Source organism: Nanorana parkeri, unplaced genomic scaffold (genome assembly GCF_000935625.1).
Source record: "Nanorana parkeri isolate BGI_ZX_2015 unplaced genomic scaffold, ASM93562v1 scaffold56, whole genome shotgun sequence".
NCBI lineage: Eukaryota > Metazoa > Chordata > Amphibia > Anura > Dicroglossidae > Nanorana > Nanorana parkeri.
The window spans coordinates 514,071-539,655 of NW_017306324.1; the positions used below are offsets into that span (position 1 = coordinate 514,071).

Below are 25,585 nucleotides of genomic sequence, written 5' to 3' on the forward strand. Positions count from 1 at the left end.
ATGGTGCCCCCCCCCCCCTTCCTTCCTGCATGGGTTAATAAAGTTTTTAACCGGAGTTGTTCTTTAACTTCCTGTCAGCCTGTCATGGACACCCCCCATGGGACACAGAGCATGGGCTCACTTTAGATTTTTGCAGAGAACGGTGCTGCAGTCATTACGTGAGCACCATCCTCTGCATCATTGAAGACCACCGACCCACCGACAGAAAAGAAGCTGGAAGAAGAGGAAAAGGACCCATGTCCTTGTCATGTTTGAAACTCCCCAAGCAGCACTTGGAACACTGTGCAGGGAGGCCTGTCACTGCTGAAGACGTGGGGTGCAGTGGCGTAACAACCGGGGGGGCAGGGAGGGCTCTTGTCCCGGGCGCAGGACTGAGGGGGGGCGCCGTCACGACCAAAAAAAAATGAAGATATGCATATTTATTACTGTATATGCAGCCTGATTGCATTATAGTGATAAATACAGATGATGCAGTTGTGCTTGAAATGTCCTTCGCCTTGTGGAACTAGTCCTTGAGTGAAATAAACAGTGCTGATAGCGTTCACACTCCAAGTGGAAATGGCCGTGTAAAGTTGAACAATCTGTGTCAGTAGAGTGAGCCCCTGTCAATGCTGATTATGAAAGGAATAATAATGTGTAAAAGACAAATAACCACTCCGGTCAGATTGAACTTCCCAAATGCTGCGGTAGTGTTCCTGAGATTCCAGGAAAAGGGAGTAAAGAAGAGATCATATTTTCACTTAGATTATCCTGGTAATCAAACCAGGGCTATTTCGGGGCTGGTCTGACCTCGGGAGGCAGCAGTTCCATAACGTAATCATTATGGAGTCGTCCTGCTTTCCAGCCCTCGTCTTAAAGAGACGTTTCACCATTCCCACTCAGAACAAAGTAACAGTGTGTGAAGCCTCTTTTTTTATTGCTAGACTAGCAAAGTGTGTCCAAGATCTGATGTGAGGGGTAAGTTATGGGTTGGTGTAGTGCTTAGAGGGGAGCTGAACTTTGGGGAGGTTTACATGCCCTGAGGTTGGTGCTTATCAAACTCTGTCATGGCTGGGGAGGTACACCGAGTTACTTTCTTCTTTGCTACCTGGGGACCAGAAACATAAGCACAATGTCAGATATGCCACTATTTCTGTACCCCCCAGTGGCAAAATGGAAGTAGGACTTAATTATTAAGGATACAAATACCCTCTATTTTTGCTCCTCAGTGGCAAAACAGAAATAGAATTGCACATCCCCGTATGATACCGCACAGTCTTTCTCTGCCACAGGCCCATTGATTTCTATAGATGAGCCATGTTTCTGCCTCCCAGTAGAACACAGCTTGCCCATAGAAATCAATACAGCAATGGCAAGCTCACGCTTCAAAAGGGGCAGGCAAAGACCTTTTTGCTGGAAAGGCTGTGCACCCTCGCCGGCACCGTCACTTCTCTCCCACTTCGTTCAGGAGCTCAAGTCAACTTTATTGGCTCTAACTCCCATGCATGTGCACCAGAGTTAATTCATCCCGGCACCTAGCAGATGCCAAGATTGTACACTGAGCTGCACATGCTCAGCTCAATGTGCAGTTTAAGATCTTTGCAATAGTGAAGGTAAGAATCCTTTATTGCAGAGGAGACGTGGGGTTTGATTTTTTTAAACCATTTGCAGTATGAGTGAGATTTGTTGCACTTAATGGCCACTAGATGGAGCCAAGGAGCATAGGAAATTATGCTCCTCGGCTCCATCTAGTGGCCACAATGTGCTGCAAATCTCGTTCGCAAAGCTATTCGCTCTGCGAATGGTTTATAAATCGACCCCATAGTATGTATCTCTTGCAATAAAAAAACAACATAAAAAACTTTTTACATTTAAACTAAAGTATAAGTAAAGCAAACATTCACTAAAAGTGCTTTAAGCAAACCTTGTTCTTTAAGGTTTAGATCTACTTTAATTTGGAGGCGAGATCCTAAAGCTGCAGGTAACAGTAAAAATGCATATTGTTTTACAGCTTCGGTTACCACTTTATTGCATGAAAGCGCACTGTAAGCTGGAAGGGTTAATGTAAAGCCTGCTTGTGGGAACAAATAGGGCAGGCTGTCCAGGTAGCGTGATCTGCCTGGTCTGCTGACTCATTAGTCCTAGAAGCAATGGAGTACCGCAGATAGCAGTGGGCTGCCTGTTTTCTGTCACAAGGCTTTGCACCGTGCACAGCATGTAAACAGTGACTGTCTGTATCAACATACTGGAACCTCTTGTGGTTTTCCCACAGACCTCTCCTTGTCCTTATTATCTGGCAGTGATCTGGCAGTGACCCTGCGCCTGTAACTAGACACACCGCCTCTCGGAGAACCTAATACTTTATGACTTTTATGAGGTCACGTAAAACCTGTGTCCATATTGATTACTTGGGCCGGGTTCCTCTAGTGGCTGCCATTTTTTTAACCTCAGGCATTGAGTTTTCCTTTACTCTTCCTGCCTTTGCTGTCGATCATAGTATCGGCTAATACGTTAAATGTGAATTTAAAGTGGAATTTATCTATTTATACTTATAAAAAAGAATACAGGAAGTAAAATTTGAGTTTGTTTCCTCCTTATAGCCTGATATAATGATTGCATGTTTAAAATAAAGATGTAGAAGGTTTGATAGTTTAGGAGGTGGGGATGATAAATAGAGGCAATGTGTTTCAAATAAAAGTGAAAGAAATAAACAATACTGTACATTTGGATGTTGGACTTCTGCTTGATGGTTGCCACATTGGAGGGGCTCCATACTAAAGGAGGATAGGTTTATAACATCACAATGTTTGGCTTCCCTTTTCAACCCGAAAGTGTGCACCTCCTTCCCTTCCCCCTGCGATTACAATCCCAGATAGCAAGTAATTGACCTGCAAGTAATACAATGACTTGCTAAACCATTGCTAGGCTTGCCAAGCTTCACAATTGTGTTGCACAATTACATCAAGTCTGCATTTCAAGTCTCCAGATCAACGTGCTTGCTAAGACCTGCAGAACTCTTGCTAAGCAAATTTGCTACAAATTCGCAAAGTGTCAACTAGAACTTGTGCTGCGAGTGTTCTGCAAGTCTACAACCTGCCAGGAATGTGTGCAGCAAGTTAGAAAGAATTACAATGTAACCCTTCTACAAGTTTGTGGCAAGTTATCCTTGCTATCTGGGATGTGCAAAGCTACCCCAGAGTCCAAAGGACTGACTCTCTGACTATAGAGGTATAGTTACCAAGTTTAGGTTGGGTTCACACCTAGGCGTTTTTCAGCGCTGATCGAAGCGCTGAAAAACGCTCAAGCACTGAAATCCTATTGATTCCTATAGGCATGGTTCCCACCTGGGCGTATTTCAGTGCGTTTTGACGCGTTGCAAAACGCCCTACGCTCGAAATAGTACAGGAGCTTCTTTGGGGCAGATTTCAGTGCGTATCTATTAGGACCCAGCCTGATAGAGTTCGTAAACACGCGATTTGCGGACCGCAAATCGTGTTAAAAACGCGCATATTACGAACGCCCAGGTGTGAACCCAGCCTTATAGCTGTCAAATTACTCAGGAAACGACATCAAAGATGCAGTGCCATGGCTTCTGGGAGCTTCAGTGATGGGGGTACTGGGTTATTTGGAGAACTGCTGGTCTCTAAACTGCAGTAATTACGGCACAAAACCAGCAATCGGCTTCCAGGACAGGACGTTTCCCATCATTAATAACTTATTTGTGGCTCTCTTCAGTAGATTATGGGGCTTGTATAAGTTGCAAGTTATTGGTGATTGGAGACTTCCTGGGGTGGTAGGTAATTTCTGGTATCTGCGGAGAGTGCTGCAGTTTAGAGGATATCGGCAGCACTGTCAGTAAATGCCGGGTCCCCTCGGGGTTTGTGCAGCATTTTTAATAGTGTCGCCATCATGCCACGTATCAGTCCCACTGTGATTCATCCCAAAGTGGTAACATTGACATTTTAAATCATCAGTGTCTCCCACAACTGCCACACCCAGCAAAAGGCACATCCAGGGTATTTCCTTGCTCTTACCACTGTAGCTGATCCTCGTTCTCCTTACCACACCAACTGCTTTCACCGCTGCCCTGACCCCCAGTATATTACATTGTAAGGTTCTTGGAAAACTTAATTGCAAATTCTTTTTTTATTTTATTCTGAAGGTTAATAGAAACCAGCCACTCCAGTAACTTCCACATGCTCATACACCGAAGTGTTACCCCACACCACTGCTTTTACGTCCTGGTAATAACCTGTAAACTGCAGTGTAGGTCTTGAGGTGTCCAGTGGAATGTAGCCGTACAGAGAAAAATGTGATCGGAAGAGAGGCCGGTCACATGACTTTAAGAGGTCACATGATTTAGCCGTACCCCTGCTGGCTTTTTTCCCCCCATTTCTTTAAATTGAGTTCGGGCTCCAAAGCAAATGGAGAGCAATGTACATTTGTATCGCACATTGCTGCTGTTTATTAATGTGCATAGGTCATACTGCTACTTTATAAATGTATCCCCAAAAAGAGAAATCTACATTCCTGTAGATGTGCCGCACCATTAACAAGTATCTCACCATAGAAAAGAGTCATTGCAGCAAACAGTCACCCTGTCTCTACCATGTAAATGAAAACAAAGTCATGATTATGTATTTTATACTAAGAATCTGACTACTTCTGTTCCGCAGGTCTCTCATTCTGTGGCAAAACTCATCCTAGTTCACTTTCATTGGCAAGTCTCAGAAATTTTAGAACGGTAAGTACCTCTCCTTCCTGTTGGATAACATTGCGTAGGAGTCAGCATGCCCTAAATCATTCCAACTCGTGTACTTGATGACCCAGCAAACCAACACAGTTTTAAATATAATCATTTTTTTTCCCCGGTGCAGTTGCATCGATTTTCATGAATTGTATTCCTTTACAAAATGGATTAAGGGGGAAGCTTCAACATTCAATGCTACACTGTTACTTTTCTGTAATATCATAATACATTCAAAATAACTGGACTGCCTTACCGCAGTGCTTGGTAATGCAACACAGCAAAACAGTGTAAATGGCCTTAAAAAGAGAACTATGGCCAAACCTTTTTTGGCCTTAGTTCTCTTTTGGGTTACAGGAGTACATTTACTAAGCTGTCAGCTTACAGCCGGCTATTGCCCGCTATATTCTGACAGCACAGAGCTGCGCTGTAGCCGGGAAAGATCCTAGCAATATTTTCGGGGTCTAACCTGCTACCTGATTGACTGACTGCTGGCTCTACCGCTCTATTTCAGGCAGGACTGACCACACTGCTTAGGATTTCAGAGCAGCAGATATGTTGTCAGTTCAGGCATGAATTTGACATTTCACTGTATTTTTCTTTGCTTGCAGGGTTATAAAGAGGCAACACTTGGGGAAATGTGTACTTGTGGCAGAGATGTACTGCATGTATTTTTTTAAAATTAGGGATACACCAATACCAATACTAGTATCGGTATTGGTGCCGATGCCGAGTATTTGGGCAAATACGCGTACTCGCCCAAATGCTCCAATGCCTAGCCCGATACTTCTTGTATCAGGAAGCCGGGCAGCGCGTCATTACACGCAGAGAAGCTGACTCCATGCTACCTCATCACTTGTGACCAGAGAGCATGGAGTCGGCTTCCCGGCTGATCAGGAAGCCGGGCAGCGTGTAATGACGCACTGCCTGGCTTCCTGATTGGTCGGGAAGCTAGCCAATCAGGATGCCGGGCGCTGTGTAGTGGCGAGGGAGCAAGGAGCCGGCTTCCCGGCCTATCGGGTAGCTGGGCGCTGCGTCATTGCACGGCGCCCGGCTTGCTGATTGGCCAGAAAGCCGGCTCCATGCTTACTCGTCGCATGGGGGCGGCTTTCCTGCTAATTGGGAAGCCAGGTGGCGAGTCATTACCCGCCGCCTGGCTTCCTTAATGGTACGTCCGGTATCGGTATTCGGTATCGGCGAGTACCGAGAAAAAATATCGATACTCTATACCGAAATACCGGTATCTGTGCATCCCTATTTTTAATCCTCCTTAGTGTTGTGTACTCTTTAATGACGACTCAATTTTTTTTTTCTAGGCATAAAACGAATTCTGTTCAGTTGTTGGTTGACGCCAGGGTTCAGCCATCATCGTCTAAAAATGTGAGTACACTTTGCATACGTCTCGGTTGTCCTCTTGTTTCTGGAATGGGCCCGGCTGTTGCTTCAGCTGCACAATCACCACTGGTGCCCTTTAGCTCTATTGTGAATCCTTTCTCTTTATGGAATCTGGGGCGTGTTTCACAGCTGGCCGTATAAGCAGCCACACGTCAGAGTTCTACTAAGTACTTAATATACAGCAAGCCTGAGCAGCTATTGGCATGCAGTGTCACAGGACAGAATCGTATAAGCTTTGCTGCCCAGTATAATATCTCTCAGCACTCTACATGTATAGCCGGCATGCTGAATTGAAGTGGAATCAAGTGCTGAACTGACTAGGATGATTTTTCTGGGAATGCATTAATTATACTGCAGGTCACACTTGCCATAATGCAAAAAAGGAAGCCATGTCTTGCCAGCATCCATGTATTGTGCAGTAACCATTTGCTTTTGGCCACCGATAATTTCAGTGGTTAGTTGTGCCCGGTACACATGGGCTGAAAGCTTGATATTGGTATGAATTGTCTGAGTAAAAAAAAAACCTAACACGCATCATAGGGCCACTTTCATTTCCATGTAGATGGGCTGATACCTCCTCTTTTTTCAGCCTTAAAATAGGGAATGCTTTTCATGGGCACGGGTGACATTCCTCTCTATTAAAATGATCTCACCATTATTGCAGTTTCCTGACTAGCTATGTGTAGCCATGCAATGCTTAGACTATAATGTTGACAGCCTAATGGAGATGTTTTCCATGTTCCCAGGTAATGGCACATTCCTCCCATCACTGCGCGGTGTGCATGCAGTTTGTCCGGAAGGAGAACCTGCTGTTCCTGGCTTGTCAGCATCACTTCTGTCGCAATTGTTGGGAGCAGCACTGCACGGTTCTGGTGAAGGACGGGGTCGGTGTGGGTGAGTCCACAAATCCAAAAGCTGGTTGGGGGAGGTTGTGACCCGCTTCTAGTTTCCTAATGGTTTCTTTGTGTGTTTGCTCCTAGGGATTTCCTGCATGGCCCAAGACTGCTTGCTCCGAGCGCCAGAAGATGTTGTGTTTCCTTTACTGCCTATTGAGGAGCTAAAAGACAAATATAAACGCTATCTCTTCAGGGATTATGTGGAGGTATTCTTCCCTCGCCTTCCCCTTTCTTTCGGTCTCTTTCTCCTTCCTCTCCCAAAAGCTTATTGTGGATTTTCTAATAAGGTGGAGAAAGAAAAGTTGGGGTTTTTGGCGCCAATTGACAAGTACCAATAAACTTCGAACAACAAAGTATAAAAATATATTTTTTAATTGATTAGGCAAAAAAGATAAAAAGCATCAATAAATGCATATGAATATAAAAATACATGATTTGAAGAGAACCTCCTTTCACCCCCTAGAGGTAATGATACATGATCAGAAAATATTTTTAAACATGATTAATAATTCATAGTTGGATACAATCAATAGGGAAATTCATCCATAGACTGGAATAACAAAAACTTCTAGTGGAACCACACTTGGTGGGTGATGATGCAGTACTTGCAAAGCTCAATGGAAATGCCATACTCTCATTACTGTACTCAACGCGTTTCGCGGCGTGGGGCGCTTCATCAGGAGGAGGAGGTCCCCTCAGTGCAAAGTCCACAGATGCGTATGCAAAGGCACTGAGCGGAACGGGGGCACATGTTCACTGGGTGGAGGAAGCTGGAATATGCACATCAGGGGCTGGTCCTATGAAGTGCCAAGAAAGACAGTAGCATCAGAGAGACCTGAGGGAAGCGGGCCTCAAAGCAACTTGGTGGCAATCTCCACCATCGGCTGCCGCCGATGCGTGTGGGGCCGTCTCCAGCCGTGCACTTTCTTTCTTGGCATTTATTGATGCTTTATCTTTTATATCAATTAAAAATATATTTTTATACTTTATTGTTGTTCGAAGTTTATTGGTACTTTTCAATTGGCGCCAAAAACCCCAACTTTTCTTTTTCCACTTTATTATGACTTAATACGAGGTTGGCACCTCATTGAGGACCTGTGCACCACAAACTATTTGTGGATTGTCTACACTATACATTCCACAGAAAAGCTAGATTTGAAAACTCTGGGACTAAAGCTAGAAGTGAACTGTGGGACTGTATTGTTCTGTCCCTTAACTACTATTATGTATTTATTCACTAAAATGTAAAGCCATTCTAAATACCTGGTGGTCCTGCCAGTCTCCCTGTGAAGAATGTCCTGGTTTCTGACCATACTAAGCACAAAAGCAGATCTCTGCTAGTGTGGATGTTTGGTGTCTTTGTTACTTCTAATGGGACATACTGGGCACGGTGTGCCTATAGTGCTTTAGTCTGTGGCAACACAGACTGACTTTCCCCCTTCCTAGTCCTGCTCAGCTTGCTTTGCTAGACATGGAGTGTCTAGGAACGTCAGTTATCCCTCTATCTCCACCTATATCATGTGAACGCTATGTCAGTATACAGGAAGCTAAAGAGCGCTTGGGATTTCATATGTCATCATAAGCTGGCAATCATTATTGGCAGTCCTTACCCCTAGGAGCTTGGGGAAGAAAGGAGGGTATAGCTGTCATGTGATGACCACTAGAAAAGGTTTTTGCCGTGCAAACTTTTCAGCATATTGATGTGGTTTGTTTGCCCAAGCTATGCTGATTGTTAATTGTTTTTCAATTTCTCTCTCTCCCACAGAGCCACTATCAGTTACAGCTTTGCCCTGGTGCAGACTGTCCTATGGTCATACAGGTTCAGGAGCCAAAGGCTCGGCGAGTGCAGTGCAACAGGTGCAATGAAGTCTTCTGGTAAGTACTAATATCGCAGCACAGGTCAATCTAGCGTCTAGTTTTCCAGTCTTCTGTGTTGTAGTTTGATTGACAAATGGTGCTTCTGTCCCTATTGACTCTAGTGGTGGTTGTAGGTTTTGCATGTGAAAGAGGAACTGGTCTGTGTTAACTGTAGTAATGACTAGGGATGCACCGATATCGGTATAGAGTACGTGTACCGATTTTTTTTTTTCCGGTATCAGTACTTCGGTACTAATACCGATACCAGAAGTCCCATTAAGGAAGCCAGGTGGCTGTAAAGACTCTCCACCCGGCTTCCCGGTTAGCAGGGAAGCGGTCCCCATGGGTCTCGTCATTATGTGACTAGAAAGCATGGAGCCGGCTTCCTGATTGGCCGGGAAGCCGTCCCCATGTTTCTCGTCATTTTGTGACGAGAATGCATGGAGCCGGCTTCCTGATTGGCCGAGAAGCCGTCTCCATGCTCCCTCGTCAAGAGGTGACGAGGGAGCATGAAGCCGACTTCCCGGGTCAATCAGAAAACTGGGCGCCGGGTCATTACACAGCGCCCGGCTTCCTGATTGGGCAGCTTCCCGACCAATCAGGAAGCTAGGCAGCGAGTCATTACATGCTGCCTGGAAAGTGACGAGGGAGCTTGGAGCCGGATTCTCGGCCAGTCAGGAAGCAGGGCAGCGTTTGATGACTCGCTGCCCGGCTTCCGGATACCGGAAGTATCGGGCTAGGCATCGGAGCATTTGGGCAAGTACGAGTACTCGCCCGAATACTCGGCATCGGCGCTGATACTAGTATCGGTGCATCCCTAGTAATGACCAAGATTCTCCCTTTACATGGTTCAGGGCAGATTAGAATATGATTGGTCAACAAAGATAATCATTTGTTTTTCATTTAAAAAAAAAAAAAAGACATTTTTTACCAAAAGCTTCATTGACTTTTTGGTTTATAAACAGGCCACTATAGTGGATACAACTAAATATAGTTTCTACATGCAGAGTGGTGCTCGGAGGATTCATGTTGGTCAGTCCTAGTTTTACATATTGGTGTCATTCCCAGACGTGCTGACCTGCCAGGCGTGTTCAGCAGTAAAAGTGCCAAGTTTGTGTGACTCTCCTGTGAACTGAACACAAACATGCTGCATGTTTTCTCTTGGTTCTGACCTACACTCAGTGGCTAGAAAAGTTGGAACCCTAGCCCCAATCAGTCAATCAGTGTACCTACTCTTACAGAAAGTGCCCTTTTAATCATTTATCTTTTGCCTTCCCTGGTTCCTTTTTTTCATCATCATCATCATCAACATGCTAATGAAATAATAAAGTCTTTCTGATTTCATTACATACTTAATGTTAGACTCAGTGATGTCATCTCTTCTGGGTGGTGGGAGGGGCTCACAGGGTGCTGTACATAGCTTTCTAAACACAGGAAGTTGTGGTAATAGTCACATGTAATGCTGAGCCTCCATGATTGAAAGAACTGAAATCCAATAAATGAAAGTAGCCGACTAGGGCCAGTCGGGCTGGGGAAGAAAGAGCTAAATGATGGTCGTACTCGCCCAAATGCTCCGAAACTTACCCCCGGACACGGCTTCCTGGCTACACGGGAAGCAAATTAAGAAGCTGGGCGGAGGGGAATGACACGCCGCTCGGCTTTCTGATTGCCCGGGAAGCCAGCTCCATGGTAGCGAAAATACTGGTATCGGCGAGTACTGGAAGATAAATATCTGTGACGTCAGATGTATGGACTGAGGGTAGAGTAGCTAATCACGAGGCAAGCTATCCCCAACCCATAGACCTAATTCTGAACTTTAGACATTTAATTTAAACATTCACTAGGTGGGAGGTGGCTCTTGGTGGTGAGCGATGCTTCATGGCATACTGGCAGATTGCAAGTCCTTGGTGCAACAGTCAACACAAACCTGTGCTGTGCCTATGCAGAACAAAATAATAGGTTCACTCCAATTTGTCCCCTTCCCCATAGTACATACATGGGAAAAACACAGGTTTGCTTTAAAGCCCAGCCTGACATAAGTACCACTCTCAATGACTTTAAAAATAGTTATCCGGTTTGCTACACCTCGGATTTTGCTGCACCACTGCGATATTAGACTCATTGTTGAGAAACAGCAAAACGATCTTTAAAATGCACTGTACAGAGGCTTGGATCAATATAAAGCAAAGATCTAGTTAGCTCCGTTCCGTCAAAGACTAGAATAGCACAACAGCAGTATTTTCCTGGTTTAAAAGGACAAATATAGTTTGTATTTAAAATGAATGTTAATAGATACAAACGCTCTGCATTTCCCTTTTAATACCATGTTGTATAATTAAAGTGCAATTTAACCCAGTTGATAAGTTATCACATAGCTGCACGTACATGTCTTCTCTGCTCAGTCATGTTGACAGTGTCTTCCTTTTAGCACAGGTCTTCCCTTTTTGCAGTGGCTCCTATCAGTAACCGGATCAATAGCGTGCGGAATGATGGGATAAGTTGTCCTAATGAGGGGGATCATGTCACTCTGAGTGCTCGCTCCCTTACCTGAAGTTCGGGGAAGTAGCATAGAGGAAGCTGAAGGCTACTTGCACTGCTCTGTTTCTGCATTGTCATCTTGCACTGAGGTTTCATGCATGTGCAGGCCGCTGCGGGTCTCTGCTAGGTCGCCCGTGCTTGTGCAGACATGCTCATGTACAAGATCTCGCCATCTGCCCCCTGGGATGGGTGTCGTAGACTTCCCAGGAGGCAGCAGGGCTGGACTGCGTCATCTTCGTCTGTGGAGGAGTCAGATAGGGGCCCCCTAAAAAAAAAAAAAAAAGGATAACTAGTGCTTGTTTTTTTTCTGCAATTGTGTAATTATTTTCATTAGTGAGCGTTCACTTTAATCTTTGTATTTAAAGGATTTCTTCACCCACCAGAGTATTATTGTTTTTTTCCTAGCTTTCGTTGCCGCCAAATGTATCATGCTCCCACAGACTGCGCCACCATCCGGAAGTGGCTGACAAAGTGTGCGGACGACTCGGAAACTGCAAACTACATCAGTGCTCACACTAAAGATGTAAGGCTCGTTAAGAGATGCAAGACGTTTTGTACGTTTTTGTGAATGGTGTATTCCGGTGTTTTAGTGCTTGAAGGCCACTATTGCTGATTTTTTTCCCTCTGAAAATGCTACCTGTTTGGCTGCAATGTTTTGAGTCATTGACCCAGGTCGAGCATGCAATCTGGACTTGTGATTTTGGTCAATGATTTAGAAAGTATTGGAGAAAGTAGGTCATAGTAACAGCCAGACAGCTCTCATTTTAAAAAGGTCAGTAGTGGTAGCTGTGCCTTTCTGTTGTTGTGAAGGATGACTTTATAACCAACTCCAGACAATTGTTTTATTTTAGACAGAGCGGGAAAGAAATTCAACCACTGCCAGGTTATTTTTTGGCCTGTGCCCCTTTAGGGATATTTCCTGTCCTGATATATTGTCATGGACAGGAAGTAAGGGGAAATATCCCCTGTTGACCATAAGCTGACGGTGTTCTAACCGTTCCTTACCCAGGTTTTGTCTGGCATTAGACTTTAAAAGACAAATGCTATTCGCTACATGTCTACAATACATGGATATCCTCCCCCCATGTTTTGTCTCTTTAAAAATGCTGCAGAGAAATACCTGGTTATGTGCAAGACATAGGGTCAGCGCCTTACTTCCTAAGGGGTGCTCACCCTGGGGTTGGGGTTTAACCTTGCAAGCATTGTAATGTCTGTTAGATGTATAAAGTGTCTTAAAGTGTTCTCGGTGATATTATATATCACCGATATATTTATATATGTTTTTTCTGTTTCACTGCCAGTGTCCCAAGTGCAATATTTGTATTGAAAAAAATGGAGGGTGCAATCACATGGTGAGTATGACATATCTAAAGCAAGAATTCATCATGTTGTGATCATATTGAAGTTCTGTTTTTGTAATTTTAAAATATTGTAGTGATTAATTTATCCGCTATCTGAAAAATAAACCTAGCAACCACAATAGTTGTCCATAGCATCCATCCAGGTTCCAGTTGTCTTCCTAGTGTTTGCTGTAAACAACGTTTTCACATGGCATTTCTTCAAGTTTTATTGTATCCAATGTGGAATTCCAGTCAAAAACTAGTGCGTAGAGTGGAGAAGGGTTATCATTCAGCCCAGTTATAAAACAGTTGCAATTTTGCCCATCTCTGCAATTTTTACTTTCTCTATTTGCCCTTCTGGTCATTGTTCTTGAGACTGAAAATAAAGGAAAATCTAACATTTCGCCAGAACAGGAATAGAAATTGAAAGTCTTCTAATGGTTCTGCTGTTAGCTGTCCATCAATTTTGAGAGATATCCTCTCACTTCCTGTTGTGCTTATACGACAGGAAGTTACGGGAAGTCTTCCCACTGGACAGGGATTTTACCTTTCCCTACTCTATCAAAAATGATTAAAAAATAAAAAAGTGGGTTTACATTTACTTTATACATGACCTGCTTTCTTAAATGTTTCATGTGTGGTCTTTAGATTCATCTTACCTTGGTAGTAAAATGACTTGAGAAATTTGTAATACTTTCTTTTGTTTCTTGCAGCAATGTTCGAAATGCAAGCATGGTAAGTATCTTAACTGATCTCTGTTTTGTTTATGGGGCCATTAAAGTGTACCTTTCAGGAGAGTTAGTTGTTGTAAGACAGAGGAGAGAACAAATCTGCTTTTTAAGTTTGTATTACCTGTCTTGTTCTAATAAAAGTATACCTGTGCTTGGGATAAACTAGACAAAGTTAAGAGAGATGCCACATAGCAGGTGCTATAAGATGCTCCTATCTTTCTACATCATCTGCTACCCTAATGTGCCCCAGGAGTCCTGTAAGAAAAAAAAATGCTGGGTGGAGAGGCGTACGTAGCCCTATGCAAAAATGACTTTTAGAAGGTTGGCTGTTACATTGGGTTATCCATGCATGCCTCCCCATTACAGTCCACACTTGGTGTTAGATGTTGTTTGATCATACCCAGGGAGATGACGCCACTGTCATCTCACCCACCTACATATCAGCTTTTGGTCTGGTAACTGGCTATTCAGGCCTTAGCACTGTTGCATGTCCCCACATACCAGAAAGGGCGCTCCTTTATAGCAACAGAGTGAGGGCTGTGATGAAGCAGGGCTGTGGCAAGGAAGCACAGAGGGGTGAGTATAACTTGTTGGGGTGGGGACAGTGCCTTCTGAAGGCACTGTCACTCCACACTGAATGGGCAAAGTGAACGTTTCTCTCTAAGGCTGGCCATACACCTGTCAATTGACATGATTCTTCCATCAACACAAACAGCATGCCGAATGAGAAATCGCCGCGGTTTGCATTGTAGTCTGACAGGGGCCGTCGGCTCAAAGCGGGCAACTCATCATCTGCTGGCTCTGATCGCACAAAGATTTTCCATCAAGCTCCTTCGATCAGCTAATTGAGGAATGCCGCCTGAAAGGGAGCTGACAGCCCCACACACTGCGAATTTTAGCCAGTATGGGCACCTTCAGAAGCATGCTCATTGCCAATTATGCAGAAAACAAAATGCTAGAGCTGAGATAAAGGAGTGAAAGAAGCAGTCGTGTGGTTTACTGGCCACTAAGAGAAACCAGTGAAATAAAACCTAAGACAGACTCCCAGCTGAAAATGAATATTTTTGTATTTAAGTAAAAAGGGAAGAGTTAAAGGATAATGTATCTGTGGAGAGGGAGAGTAGTTTAGGTTAGGATAAAAAGAAAAACTGTGTTTGTATTAAAGTAGTGATGCTCCGATACCAGTTCAGATACCAGTGCCGATACTTGTCATTTTCATGAGAACTACCAGGGTTGCAGCGTTTGCAGCTGGGACCTGGCTCTGGCGCTCCACCACTGTCCAGAAATCATTAGTCTGTATTGTTCTAGAAAAACTGTCACATGACAGTAAACAAAAATGTATCAGTACTTGTATCTGTGAGTACTTAGGCGAGTATCAATACTTGTACTTGCAAAAATGGTATCGGTGCATCACTAATATATATTTATAAAAACAAAATCATACATTAAAACAGAGATGTACAAATCCCGGGAGCGCCGTGTGCTCCGTACAAATGACAGCTGCCTCCTAACTTTTGAATTTTTCTCTAGTGTAGTCTGGGAGCTCGAAAAGTATCTGTACTTGTACCGAGTACGGTACTTGGTATTGGTTCATCCCTATATTAAAGTGCACTTATCCTTTAAATTGTAGATAAGTAAAATAGGGAAAACAATAAATTGGGGAAATCTGTTGTGTGTATAATGCATGCATGTCTGAATGCTCCACGATGAGTACTTTATAAAACTCATTAAATGCTCAGAGTTTTGTTGAAAAGTTGCGGTGTAACAATGTTTTGTGTTTTTAGACTTTTGCTGGATGTGCCTTGGCGACTGGAAAACACACGGCAGCGAGTATTATGAGTGCAGCCGGTATAAAGAGAATCCCGACATTGTAAACCAGAGTCAGCAGGCCCAGGCTAGAGAGGCCCTCAAGAAATATCTCTTCTACTTTGAGAGGGTAAGAGAGGGCCGGAGGCCACTTTATTAATGTCAGATGGTTTTTAGTAGTGCAATCACACTATTAAAGTCATGAGTACTCTATGCGAGAAACTAAATACACATTCGAACTGCCTGATCTGGCAAAGAATTTGTAATTCCGTTCAACCACCTTTTGTGAGTCATACACAGCCAGAAGCGTGACACCACTTTCCGAGAGTTAAAGAATACAATAGTGTCCCCCCGCCCCCGGCTCCAACCTCCTGATTGGACAATAAAGGGGCAGAAGCACACTACGTCCTCAACTCCTGTCAGCCTGTTCCCTGCCACTACATGTGCATGTCGTAGGGTTGATTGGCTCTGAGAAGTGAGTGAGCGAGCGCCGGTATGTGTTCGCTCACATCCCGATCTACTGAGCCGACCTGTGACCGTTTCATTGTCAGAGGTTGGCTCAGATTATGAGGCTGAGTGAAAATCACGCGCCTCATAATTCTCCTTTAAAGTATTGCGGTGTCCCTCAATGGATCAGAAATAAACTATTTTTTGTGTACTCATCATAAAGTCCATTGAGAAACACAGCTCCCACGCCTCTGTGTTTTATAAACATGCGGTTAGTAATATTTTGCTACAAAGCAGGCATGCTGATAGTAGGAAGGGTTATACCATTGGCGGGCCTACAGGTTTTGTTTGTTTACGTACAATTCTCCCGTAGCCAACTGCATAACCCGAAAGGTTAAAGATGTCCTGTGTCCCATCAATGGACTACAAGAGAGGATTTTGCGATGTGTACAAAAATCCTATTTTTTGCTTTGTTCTTTTTTTAAATTGAACTTTTGAACTACACTAGCGGCCATACATCCTAATTCCTGCACTTTTTCAGATTTTCCTTTTAAATATTGCATTAGTCTGTTGTATATGTGATTGATTTGAGATGCACGTGCTTTCCTACAGCTGTTGCATTAAGTATCAGAAGCCTGTGACCAGACAATGTTCTGATTTAGGAAGGGGGGATTGAAGGTAAGTGAAAAGCTGTAAACACGATGAAAGGGTTGAAGTATCCCAGTAACAGAGTTTTTTTTAGCTCAGGGTTGTGCTGATCTCATGACAGCCAAGTTACCTGTCAATTGCTTAGACAGCACATGACAGGGGCTCACTCACTTCGGGATTTATATGCTACGTGCTTAACATACTCTGACTTTATGTCTTTTTACCAGTGGGAGAATCACAATAAAAGTCTGCAGCTGGAAGCCCAGACCTACCAGCAAATCCAAGAAAAGATCCAGGAACGGGTCATGAACAACCTTGGCACCTGGATTGACTGGCAGTACCTACAGAATGCTGCCAAACTGCTGGCAAAGGTAAGTCGGGAAACTGGCCGTTTCTCATATGATTTAAGGTTCTTATTTAAACTCTGCTGAACGGCTTATGGGGCTGTCAAGTGTAAAGGAGTTTCTAAATTTACTTTCAGTGGTGTATTTAACAGGTCAAAAAGGCAGTTAATTGTCAGAGAGAGGTCCATTTTATGAATCCTTGCAGTGGGGCTACCCCTGAAAAACCACCTTCACCTGTGTAGGCAAAAATCCTTGCACCGGCCCTGCCACTGAGGGTTCATTCACACCACATCCAGATTACCTCCAGACCAGACTGTTTCCGGACCCAAAATGCATCCCAATGTATCCCTATGCTTTTTCTGGCCTCTGTTCCCACCAGCGCAGTCCATTCCAGACCAGAAAAATACTGCTTGTCCTATTTTGTCTGGTCTGGAATGCACTGGATCGCATCAAAAACGTCTGGAACGCACCTGTAAGACCATTTTAAGCTAAAAAAAAATAAAAATTACAATCGCTGCAAAAAATGCAATGCACTATGTTCCAGATCTGGTCCGGAAAATGCTGTGAACCCAGCCTGAATGAAGATATGGCCTGTACTACTGTTTCTGTATATGGCAGTGTGATACTGACATCTCTTGGTAATTACTTGTATTGCAGCTGTATAGTTGTATGGGAGTATAGTTTAGGCTACAGGAGAGTATTCACTGCCTTCCGTGATTCAGCCTCCATCACAGGGCTTTACACAACAAGTATAAAGGACCTAAATGTGTCTTTATATTAGCTTCCAGTAATCATCTGCACAACAGTGTTCAGGTTGTAAGAGGGAAGGACAACCCTGAACCAGACAGAGCTCTGTTGCTTGGCTCATTCTAACACTGTAAACATGCTTACTGGAGGAGAGTGCTTAGGCGTGACCTCAGTGGTGTGCTATTTCTCCATCATTAAGTCAGCAGGCTGGAGGTGTGTTCTTGACCAGGCCTCATTGCTTAACTGTAACAGAGAAAAGCGATGTCACTGAGCTAGATGTGCTCTGACATAGGGGGTTGCCTGGATCCAAAGAATGGATTAAATCCTTTGCTGGGTAAAGCATTTTCTATTTATTTTAAACATATTGAGCTGCTTGCTTTAAGTTCAGCTCGATCCCTCCATCATCTGCCTAAAGCTAAAATGCCAGTTTTGTGGTGGATTGCACTATAATCTGTCACATCATTTTGGATTGGTATGGGTTTATAAGACAGGTGAATACATGTATTAAATATTCAAGATAAATACGAGGGCTTGCAACTGACATTTTCCTCCTTCTCTTCCAGTGCCGATACACTCTGCAATATACATATCCCTATGCTTACTACATGGAGTCAGGCCCCAGAAAGAAGCTCGTAAGTACTGGACCCGTCATACCTTGCATTATAAGCAGCAATTGTGCATGTTCCGTTTAAAAGTTATGATATTAATATCACTGGTCTCTCCAAGAGATGTCGCTGATCTCTAGTGAATGGATAGGCTGCATTCTCCCAGATGTGTCTCTTATCTCTAGTGAATGGATAGCCAGCATTTTTCCAGAGATGTCATTGATCTCTAGTGAATGGATAGGCTGCATTCTCCTAGAGAGGTCACTGATCACATGTGAATGGATAGCCGCATTTTTCCAGGGATGTCCCTGATCTCTAGTGAATGGAGAGGCGGTATTCTCCCAGTGATGTCGCTGATCTCTAGTGAATGGAGAGGCTGCATTCTCCCAGTGATGTCACTGATCTCTAGTGAGTGGATAAGCTGCATTCACTTTGATTCTTTTGGTCTCTGGTGAGCCGATAGGCTGCATTCAAATTGATGCTTTTGGTCTCTGGTGAGCAGATAGGATGCATTTTTAGTCATGCTTTTGGTCTCTGATTATGGATAGGCTGCATTCCCATTGATGTAGCAAATGTCAAATGAACTGACTGGCTGCAGATGTTACCGTAATGATTTGCTTAGACTTTATTCACACCTTTTATTTATATTTCTTGTCACTGCAGGCAGTAATACAGCACTTCTGATTATCCTTGATGTGTCTTGGCACTAGTTTCCTGTCTGTTGCAGACATAAATCATATTCCATAATACACTCAGCGCTGTCTGCTTAACACCCTGTAATTTCTTTTGTAGTTTGAGTATCAGCAGGCACAGCTAGAGGCGGAGATTGAGAACCTTTCATGGAAAGTGGAAAGAGCAGACAGTTATGACAGAGGGGTAAGTACTAAGTGACAACAATTTTAATATTGAGCAATTCAGCTTTCAGTATAAACTTTTACGGCCTTTTTATTTCATCACAAACCTTCAGAATCCCCTGTATTAGGCTATTTATTGATGGAGGGCAATCCCAGAATATGTCAGTCTCAGGTACAACAGATGTGTGGCCCTACTCTTCTATAATGTGCTGAAGATCGCTCCAAGCAGCCAGTGAAAGCCGACGGTGAACTCTGCAATTCAGGAAATGTTAAAACTTTAATGCAGTTAGAAAGATCGCTCAGTATACCTTTTAGGGCTATTTCACGCCAGATGCAGTTGTGATGCAGTCCGTTCAGTTTGGCTGCTGCAGCCAAAATATATCTCAATGCCTTCCTATGGGATTTCTGGTGCTCTAGTCACACCAGTGCAGTCCTTTCCGATGCAGTCAGAAAAAAAGACTGCTTGCCCAATTCGTAACGGAACGCGTTAAAACGCACTAACGCACCTAAAGTCCCATTTTAAGCAAAAAAGAAAAAACCAAAGCGCATCAATCGCGGCAAAATGCATCGAATTGCAGATGCACGCAGTTTGGGTGTGGACTAGTCCTCAGGGCCCATTCTCACTTTAGATTTCTCTTTTGATGTGTTAACGTGTGCTGCGTTAAAGCAGCGCATTCATCACAACAGATGGAAAAACGTACATGACCCTGGGCTGGCCATCAAGCTTTTGGGTTTTTGATTTTTTTTCCAAGTGTATATAACACAAAGTATAACACAAGTATAACACAAAGGTTTCAATTCCTTTTTGCTTCAATTCATTCAGAGAAAAGGATTTTACTGTCGGTACAAAGATGCCATTTTTATTTGGCACTGCAGCTTTAACCAGGTTGACAGATTTACTTTAGAGAAGTCCTCTGTAGCCAGCAGCAGCTCCAAAGTCCAGGGGCATTGCCTACATAAGCATACAAAATTGTGCCGCCTTTCCCACAGTATTTTGCACCTCCAGTATTGTCCCCTTCCACGCTTCACTTTTGGCATCTCAGACTCATGAGTGGCTTTTCTGACCGTTGATGAGCTGTAAGTCATGCAAGTTCTTAGCCACCCCAATTGTAAAATCGGAAACAGCACAGGTACTTGATGAGGGTCAGGTCTTGCTTACAAATCTCATCACGCATTAGTCTTTGGGCACCGTTGTGTCTGCAGTGACAATGGACCATCATCACCCTCTCTCCTTTTTTCCTCCCACAGGACCTGGAAAACCAGATGCATATAGCTGAGCAGCGCAGGAGAACTTTGCTAAAGGACTTTCACGACACATAAGCATCAGAAGCCCGTTTTGTCCTAGGAAAGCTTGAGCATGTGGTGGAGTGACGGAGACTTGATGCTGCAACGAAACACAAGTAGCTTTGAGGAATGTGAAGAAAATCCACCTCGTTAACCCTGCTCGCTGTACCAAACCAAAACCACATCCTATGACAGGTGTTCTTTTCTTACCTCTTACCTTCTTTTCCCTCCCCTGCTAATTTTTTCTCCCCTTAAAGCTAACCCTTTCTCTGCCTCTGCTAGCCTGCAGCCTTCTGCTGGGAGCACCCGGGCAATGAAAAGGGGTCGATCAATTTTTTTTTTCCTTTCGTTTCTTCATTTTGTTCCGGATGGCAAGTGTTGGAAAAAGTAGTTCAATTTTTTGAATGGCTGTTAATAGAATTAGATTATTATGCAAACTGTCATTTTGAACTGTTGTACAATTATACAGAAAAAAAAACTAGAATTACAAAAAACAAACAAAAAAAAACACTTTTTAAAACCTTAAATTTTTCTGGAGTTTTTTTTCTTCTAGCTTCTGCTTCGAAAAAGGATAATAAGGGGGTGTATTCCAGAATCCTGCTGCACTCCTTACCCGGCTATCCCTGTCAGCGTTGGTGCTCGAAGTGACCGCAGATGGCGCCGCCAGTACTGAAACTTGTTAGATGTCACCAGCTCCCCATATTGAAGTGAAGAACACATCTGTTTATTGACGATTCAAGTCAAAACAAATAAAGTTCCGGGGGGCCAAACAGGGTCCCCTTCATCAGGCTTGAAATGTCCTGCCTAATGAAAGGGACCCTGTGGGGTCCCGAAGCGCTATTTGTTTTGGCATAAAGCGTCAATAAACAGACGTGTTCTTCACTTCAATATGGTGTGCTGTTGACATCTTTAACAAGAATGATGAGGGGGGATCATAAGTGTCATTCTGCTGTGTGCTGAGAGTATAATTTATTCATGAGATGCATATTGTCTTCAAGCATTTGGAAGAAGGAAAATTATGGCAGCTATGTTTTGGTTTCTGAAAGGGTTATAATGTCCAAATGTGATATTTAAAGTAGGAATCCCTCCAGCCAAAGTTTTTTTTCACCCTCCAAACAGAGTTGGGGGTATTAGAACTTCCAGCAGGTGTCCATAGACTGTGCTCCTATTGGGAAAATCTCTTCTCACATTTCCATTAAGACTGCTGCAAATAAAAGGAACCCCCTCCCCAAAAGAAAAGTTACAATAATACTTGACAAAGCTTCTAAGCCTTCTGTTTTTCATTTTAAATGGCCCTCCATAAATAACTGCAATGGCTTTTATATGTATGACTGGTTGTACCGTTGTTGAATCATTATTCCAGTGCCCTGTCTCCTCTAATAACTTTTATCTTTTCATTAGAAAGTTTTTGGGTGTCCCGCCTGTTTTCATGACCCCTGTCATTTATCTCAGACAGTCAAGGACACACCCAACAGTACCTGGAAAAACACCATAAGACGTCATATGAGCTGGATAGGCTGCATTCTCCCAGGTGAACCAGTTGATGTTAGGTTGCCTAGTGGCGGCAAAACCTATGTCTTGCTGTATTAACCTTCTCTAACCCCTAACCAGTACTGCATTCCCTATACTGGGAGAACCATCCGTCATGTGATCATGATTTGTGTCACCAGACAGATACTTTAATAAATAGTATTGGTTCACCAATGACATCACAGAACATGCAATTCAGGGCCCAAATCCCCCTCCATTCTTCAGGGCTTAAAGCTGAACTCTAGAAATGCATTATTTTGCATAGTGACATTGGTCCAGCTTATCCTAATGTAAGTATGCATATGCTATACCTAATGGGTCGCTGGGGATCCTGGAAAGCACAGAAGCTGAAGCTACTAAGTTCTAGCTGCGATTTCCCGGGTCCTGTGAGTGGCTTCCTCTCTGGTCTGGAAACACAAAGGGTAGCTCTCAAGGCACAGCGGCCATTCAGAGAATGTTAATTTTTGTATCAATGAATACAAGACATTCTCCAGTTGGATGAGGGGCTATAACGTTGAGATATGCCCCTCATCCAATTAGAGAATGCCTTGTATTCATAGATAAAAATACTAGGTGTTCTCTAAGTGTCCGCTGTGCTGAGCGAGAAACCCCCCTGGGTTTTTAGAGCAGAGGGGCAGCCGCACAGTACAGGACCTGAAATATCACGGCCAGCACTGTAGTAGCTCCAAATACTACAAAGCTTTACAAGATTCCCAGCGGCCGATCAGGTACGGCATATTCCTGCTTACATTGGGCCACACTGAACCAATGCAAGTATGCAAAATAAGTGATACCTGGAGTTCAGCTTTAAACATAATGGGTAATCATTAGGACTCAAAGCTGTCGCAGTGCACAGGATGAATTTGAGTGTGGCACATCTTCCATCATCCACTTCCGTAGGAGCTCTCACCATTCAGTCCTATGAAATGTCAAAGCAGCAAAGGAAGTTGCCCCTGGAAGCCTTCCCTCTGTCGGATGCTGGGATCACAGGTCAAAAGGTACTTCTCTGATTGGGGAATTATCTCCATTTTGGGCTACCAGCCTAGCATATCATAGCCCAGGACAAATGCCGCCCAGCCCCGTCCTCCCCTGCCTGGAGGTCCTTGTTTAGACAATTTTCTGTTATAGGGTGTATAGGGGACAGGCTGTCTCCCAATTGTTCTCCAGCATTGTCACCCTGCCACGTGGGCTTCCAGTAGAGAGACTACAAGTGGCCATTTTAACTCGCATTACACAGCCATGGTGCACTGTTGTCACCATCAGAAACCCCGCCATGCAGCCATCACTGAGGTGAATGTAGATGTGCAGTGGCTGCAGGAGACCAGCGGCACTAAAGTGCAGCATAGAATGGAAAAAAAAAAAGCAATAAAATGTTTTAATAAATGCCAGCTGTTTATCATACACTGTGCTTTATCATACTAAATGTCATTTTGTTGGGGGTTACATTTATTTAGGAAATCTCACTCACACTCTTACAAGTATTGCTATCTTCCCTTTATTGTCTAGGGGACGACCACTCCTACGTTTCTTGTATGGGTGTCACCGAGACAGGAAATGAGGGAGGAAAGATCTCGCCCCCCCGGGGACATGCACAAGAACAAAAATGTGCACGGATAGCCCCTTTTAACAAAGCAAATTCTTATTATAGATCAGGGGTGGGCAACCTTGGCACGCCAGCTGTTGTGGAACTACAAGTCCCATGATGTATTGCAAGACTCGCACAGGCATGACTTCCAGAGGCAGAGGGATGATAGGATCTGTAGCTTCAACACTTCTGCAGTGCCAACTGCCAAAGTTGCCGACCACTGCTCTAAGATATATAAAACATTTCTGTTCTACAAGCTGAGATTTCAGCGGCTCCTCAACTCTAATAGACAAAAAATACTTTCTTGCAAAGATAAAGGACTGGGTACTTTTGTTATTGTTGGCAGCAGTAGGCTCCATTTCGCTATTAGATAAATGCATGCAAGAAGATATTTAAAGCTTGCCACCAGTGCTGAATGTGTGCCAGTAAGAAGGAGGGATGCATCACGTCAGAAGCGCAACCTGCCGTAGACTTGACAAAGAGCAGGTCCCGGCACTTCTTCCAGGGAATGTGCTGGCTTCTTAAGCACGGCCAGCTCTCCACATTTGTTTTGATAAGTTGAAGATAGCGGTTATTTTCAGCATCGCGCCCCTCCGGGGACCATTCCTAGAATCTTTCTTAGTGACATGATTTAGGAATACTGCAACATGACAACAATCACCTTTATCTGTGTGATCTGTCCTACAGATGGCTGGTTAATGGGATGCATCACATTTCTAAATTTCTATCTTAAAGTGACACTAGACTCAGGAGGTAAATCTTAAAAATACATTCAAAATAATTACCTGGTTTTTGTTTCACCTGCACATTTTTTAGCCCAGCATTTCGCAACCTTTTTTCAGTCAAGTCTCCCCTTACAAACGCATGCAAAATCTCCAGACACCCCAGTCTAATGCTGCATATATACACTTTTTCATCAAAAATCTCGTCAAGAACACGGCACTTGCGCAAAAGGAGTTTATTTCCGTCGTTTGTCAAAAATTGGTTGGTTAGTATGGCTAAGGAACGATTTTGGACATCAACATTTGACTTGGCTTCATGGGGGATACGAGCTATAAGTGAGCGACCAAAACTCTACTGGTGTATGGTCTCCTTTAAATGTAGAAAATGACATGTGGCTCTTCCAACATCCATACCAGACCCTCCTCTGAGATAGGGGACTGGTATACATTTTAAAAACAGAAAAAGTGGGGTTGCCCCCTTCACATCGAAGCACCCCTTTCCATCTGCCTGTCTGCACCAAGGAAAGGTGTGAATATTTTGAGGCTCCCCTGGGAGAAGGCATCCTCGAGACAGGCTGCTTAAGGAAGAACTATGGGCAACATCTTTATTAACCATTTAGGTGGGGCTACTCCCACACTGCAAGGGTTAATGGTTCCTTTTCGTCTAGGGCAGGGGTAGCCAAACTCCAGCCCTCCAGCTGTGGTCAAACTACAAATCCCATGATGCATCTCTCTCTGGGAGTCATGTCTGTGGCCATGAGTATCTTGCAATGCCTCATGAGATTTGTAGTTCCACCACAGCTGGAGTAGGCAACCTTGGCTCTCCAGCTGTGCTGAAACTACAAATCCCTTACAGTAGGACTGCCGCTGCACTGCAGGGAGGATAGATAGATAGATAGACAGACTTGCCAGTCTTGCATGGCATTAATAGTTCAGAATGAGACACATTACAGAACTGGTATTCTGCCAGCTGTTGGCAGCAAAGCCCATTACCTTCCGCTCATCTCACATCTGTCATGGATGGTTGGAAGGTTTCTGCACGTGCAGCACGCTAGCAGAGGGGGATAAGCTGATACTAAATCCGCACATTCATGAAATATATAATAATAATGTATCTGTCACAGTGCGCAGTGTATCTCCTCCGGGGTCACCCCTTCCTACAACAGGTGATCCATCACTCTATGACATATATAGGGCGCATCACACATCTGCAGTGTTGGAGTTGTCCTTATTACCACAAGAACCTCCAATCTTCAGATATAAAAGTCGAGTTTATTGGTATTTTGTGTCTCATTTTTTTTCCTTTCTCACATCATTTTCTACTTTTTTTTTTGTATCCATTTGAGCTGAGCTGGATAATCCTCTATGGGAATGTGAGACCTCATTATGTGTCTGATGAGTGAGTATAGATTATCTCACCCCCATTTCCTGTCACTTCCATTGATTGATTGTCTCTTCGATGCTCATTAGAGGCTTGGATTCCGCTCTTCTCTCCGGCACTCTTGGGGGGGGGGGGGGGGGGGGTTGACT

At 43.8% G+C, this 25,585-nt stretch overlaps 1 protein-coding gene across 1 annotated transcript in view; it reads left to right on the plus strand.

The window, feature by feature from the left end:
• ARIH2 (ariadne RBR E3 ubiquitin protein ligase 2) overlaps window positions 1–20,396 on the plus strand; it is a 35,769-nt gene extending 15,373 nt beyond the window's left edge. The window contains exons 3-15 of the mRNA XM_018576133.1: window positions 4,656–4,723; window positions 6,043–6,106; window positions 6,868–7,015; window positions 7,102–7,223; window positions 8,783–8,892; window positions 11,818–11,935; window positions 12,714–12,764; window positions 13,466–13,487; window positions 15,268–15,419; window positions 16,612–16,755; window positions 18,039–18,107; window positions 18,873–18,956; window positions 20,183–20,396. Coding sequence (XP_018431635.1) covers window positions 4,656–4,723; window positions 6,043–6,106; window positions 6,868–7,015; window positions 7,102–7,223; window positions 8,783–8,892; window positions 11,818–11,935; window positions 12,714–12,764; window positions 13,466–13,487; window positions 15,268–15,419; window positions 16,612–16,755; window positions 18,039–18,107; window positions 18,873–18,956; window positions 20,183–20,254 — 1,224 coding nt within the window. The 3' untranslated portion in view covers window positions 20,255–20,396. The remainder of the gene's footprint in view (window positions 1–4,655; window positions 4,724–6,042; window positions 6,107–6,867; window positions 7,016–7,101; window positions 7,224–8,782; window positions 8,893–11,817; window positions 11,936–12,713; window positions 12,765–13,465; window positions 13,488–15,267; window positions 15,420–16,611; window positions 16,756–18,038; window positions 18,108–18,872; window positions 18,957–20,182) is intronic.
• The last annotated feature ends 5,189 nt before the right edge of the window (window positions 20,397–25,585 follow it).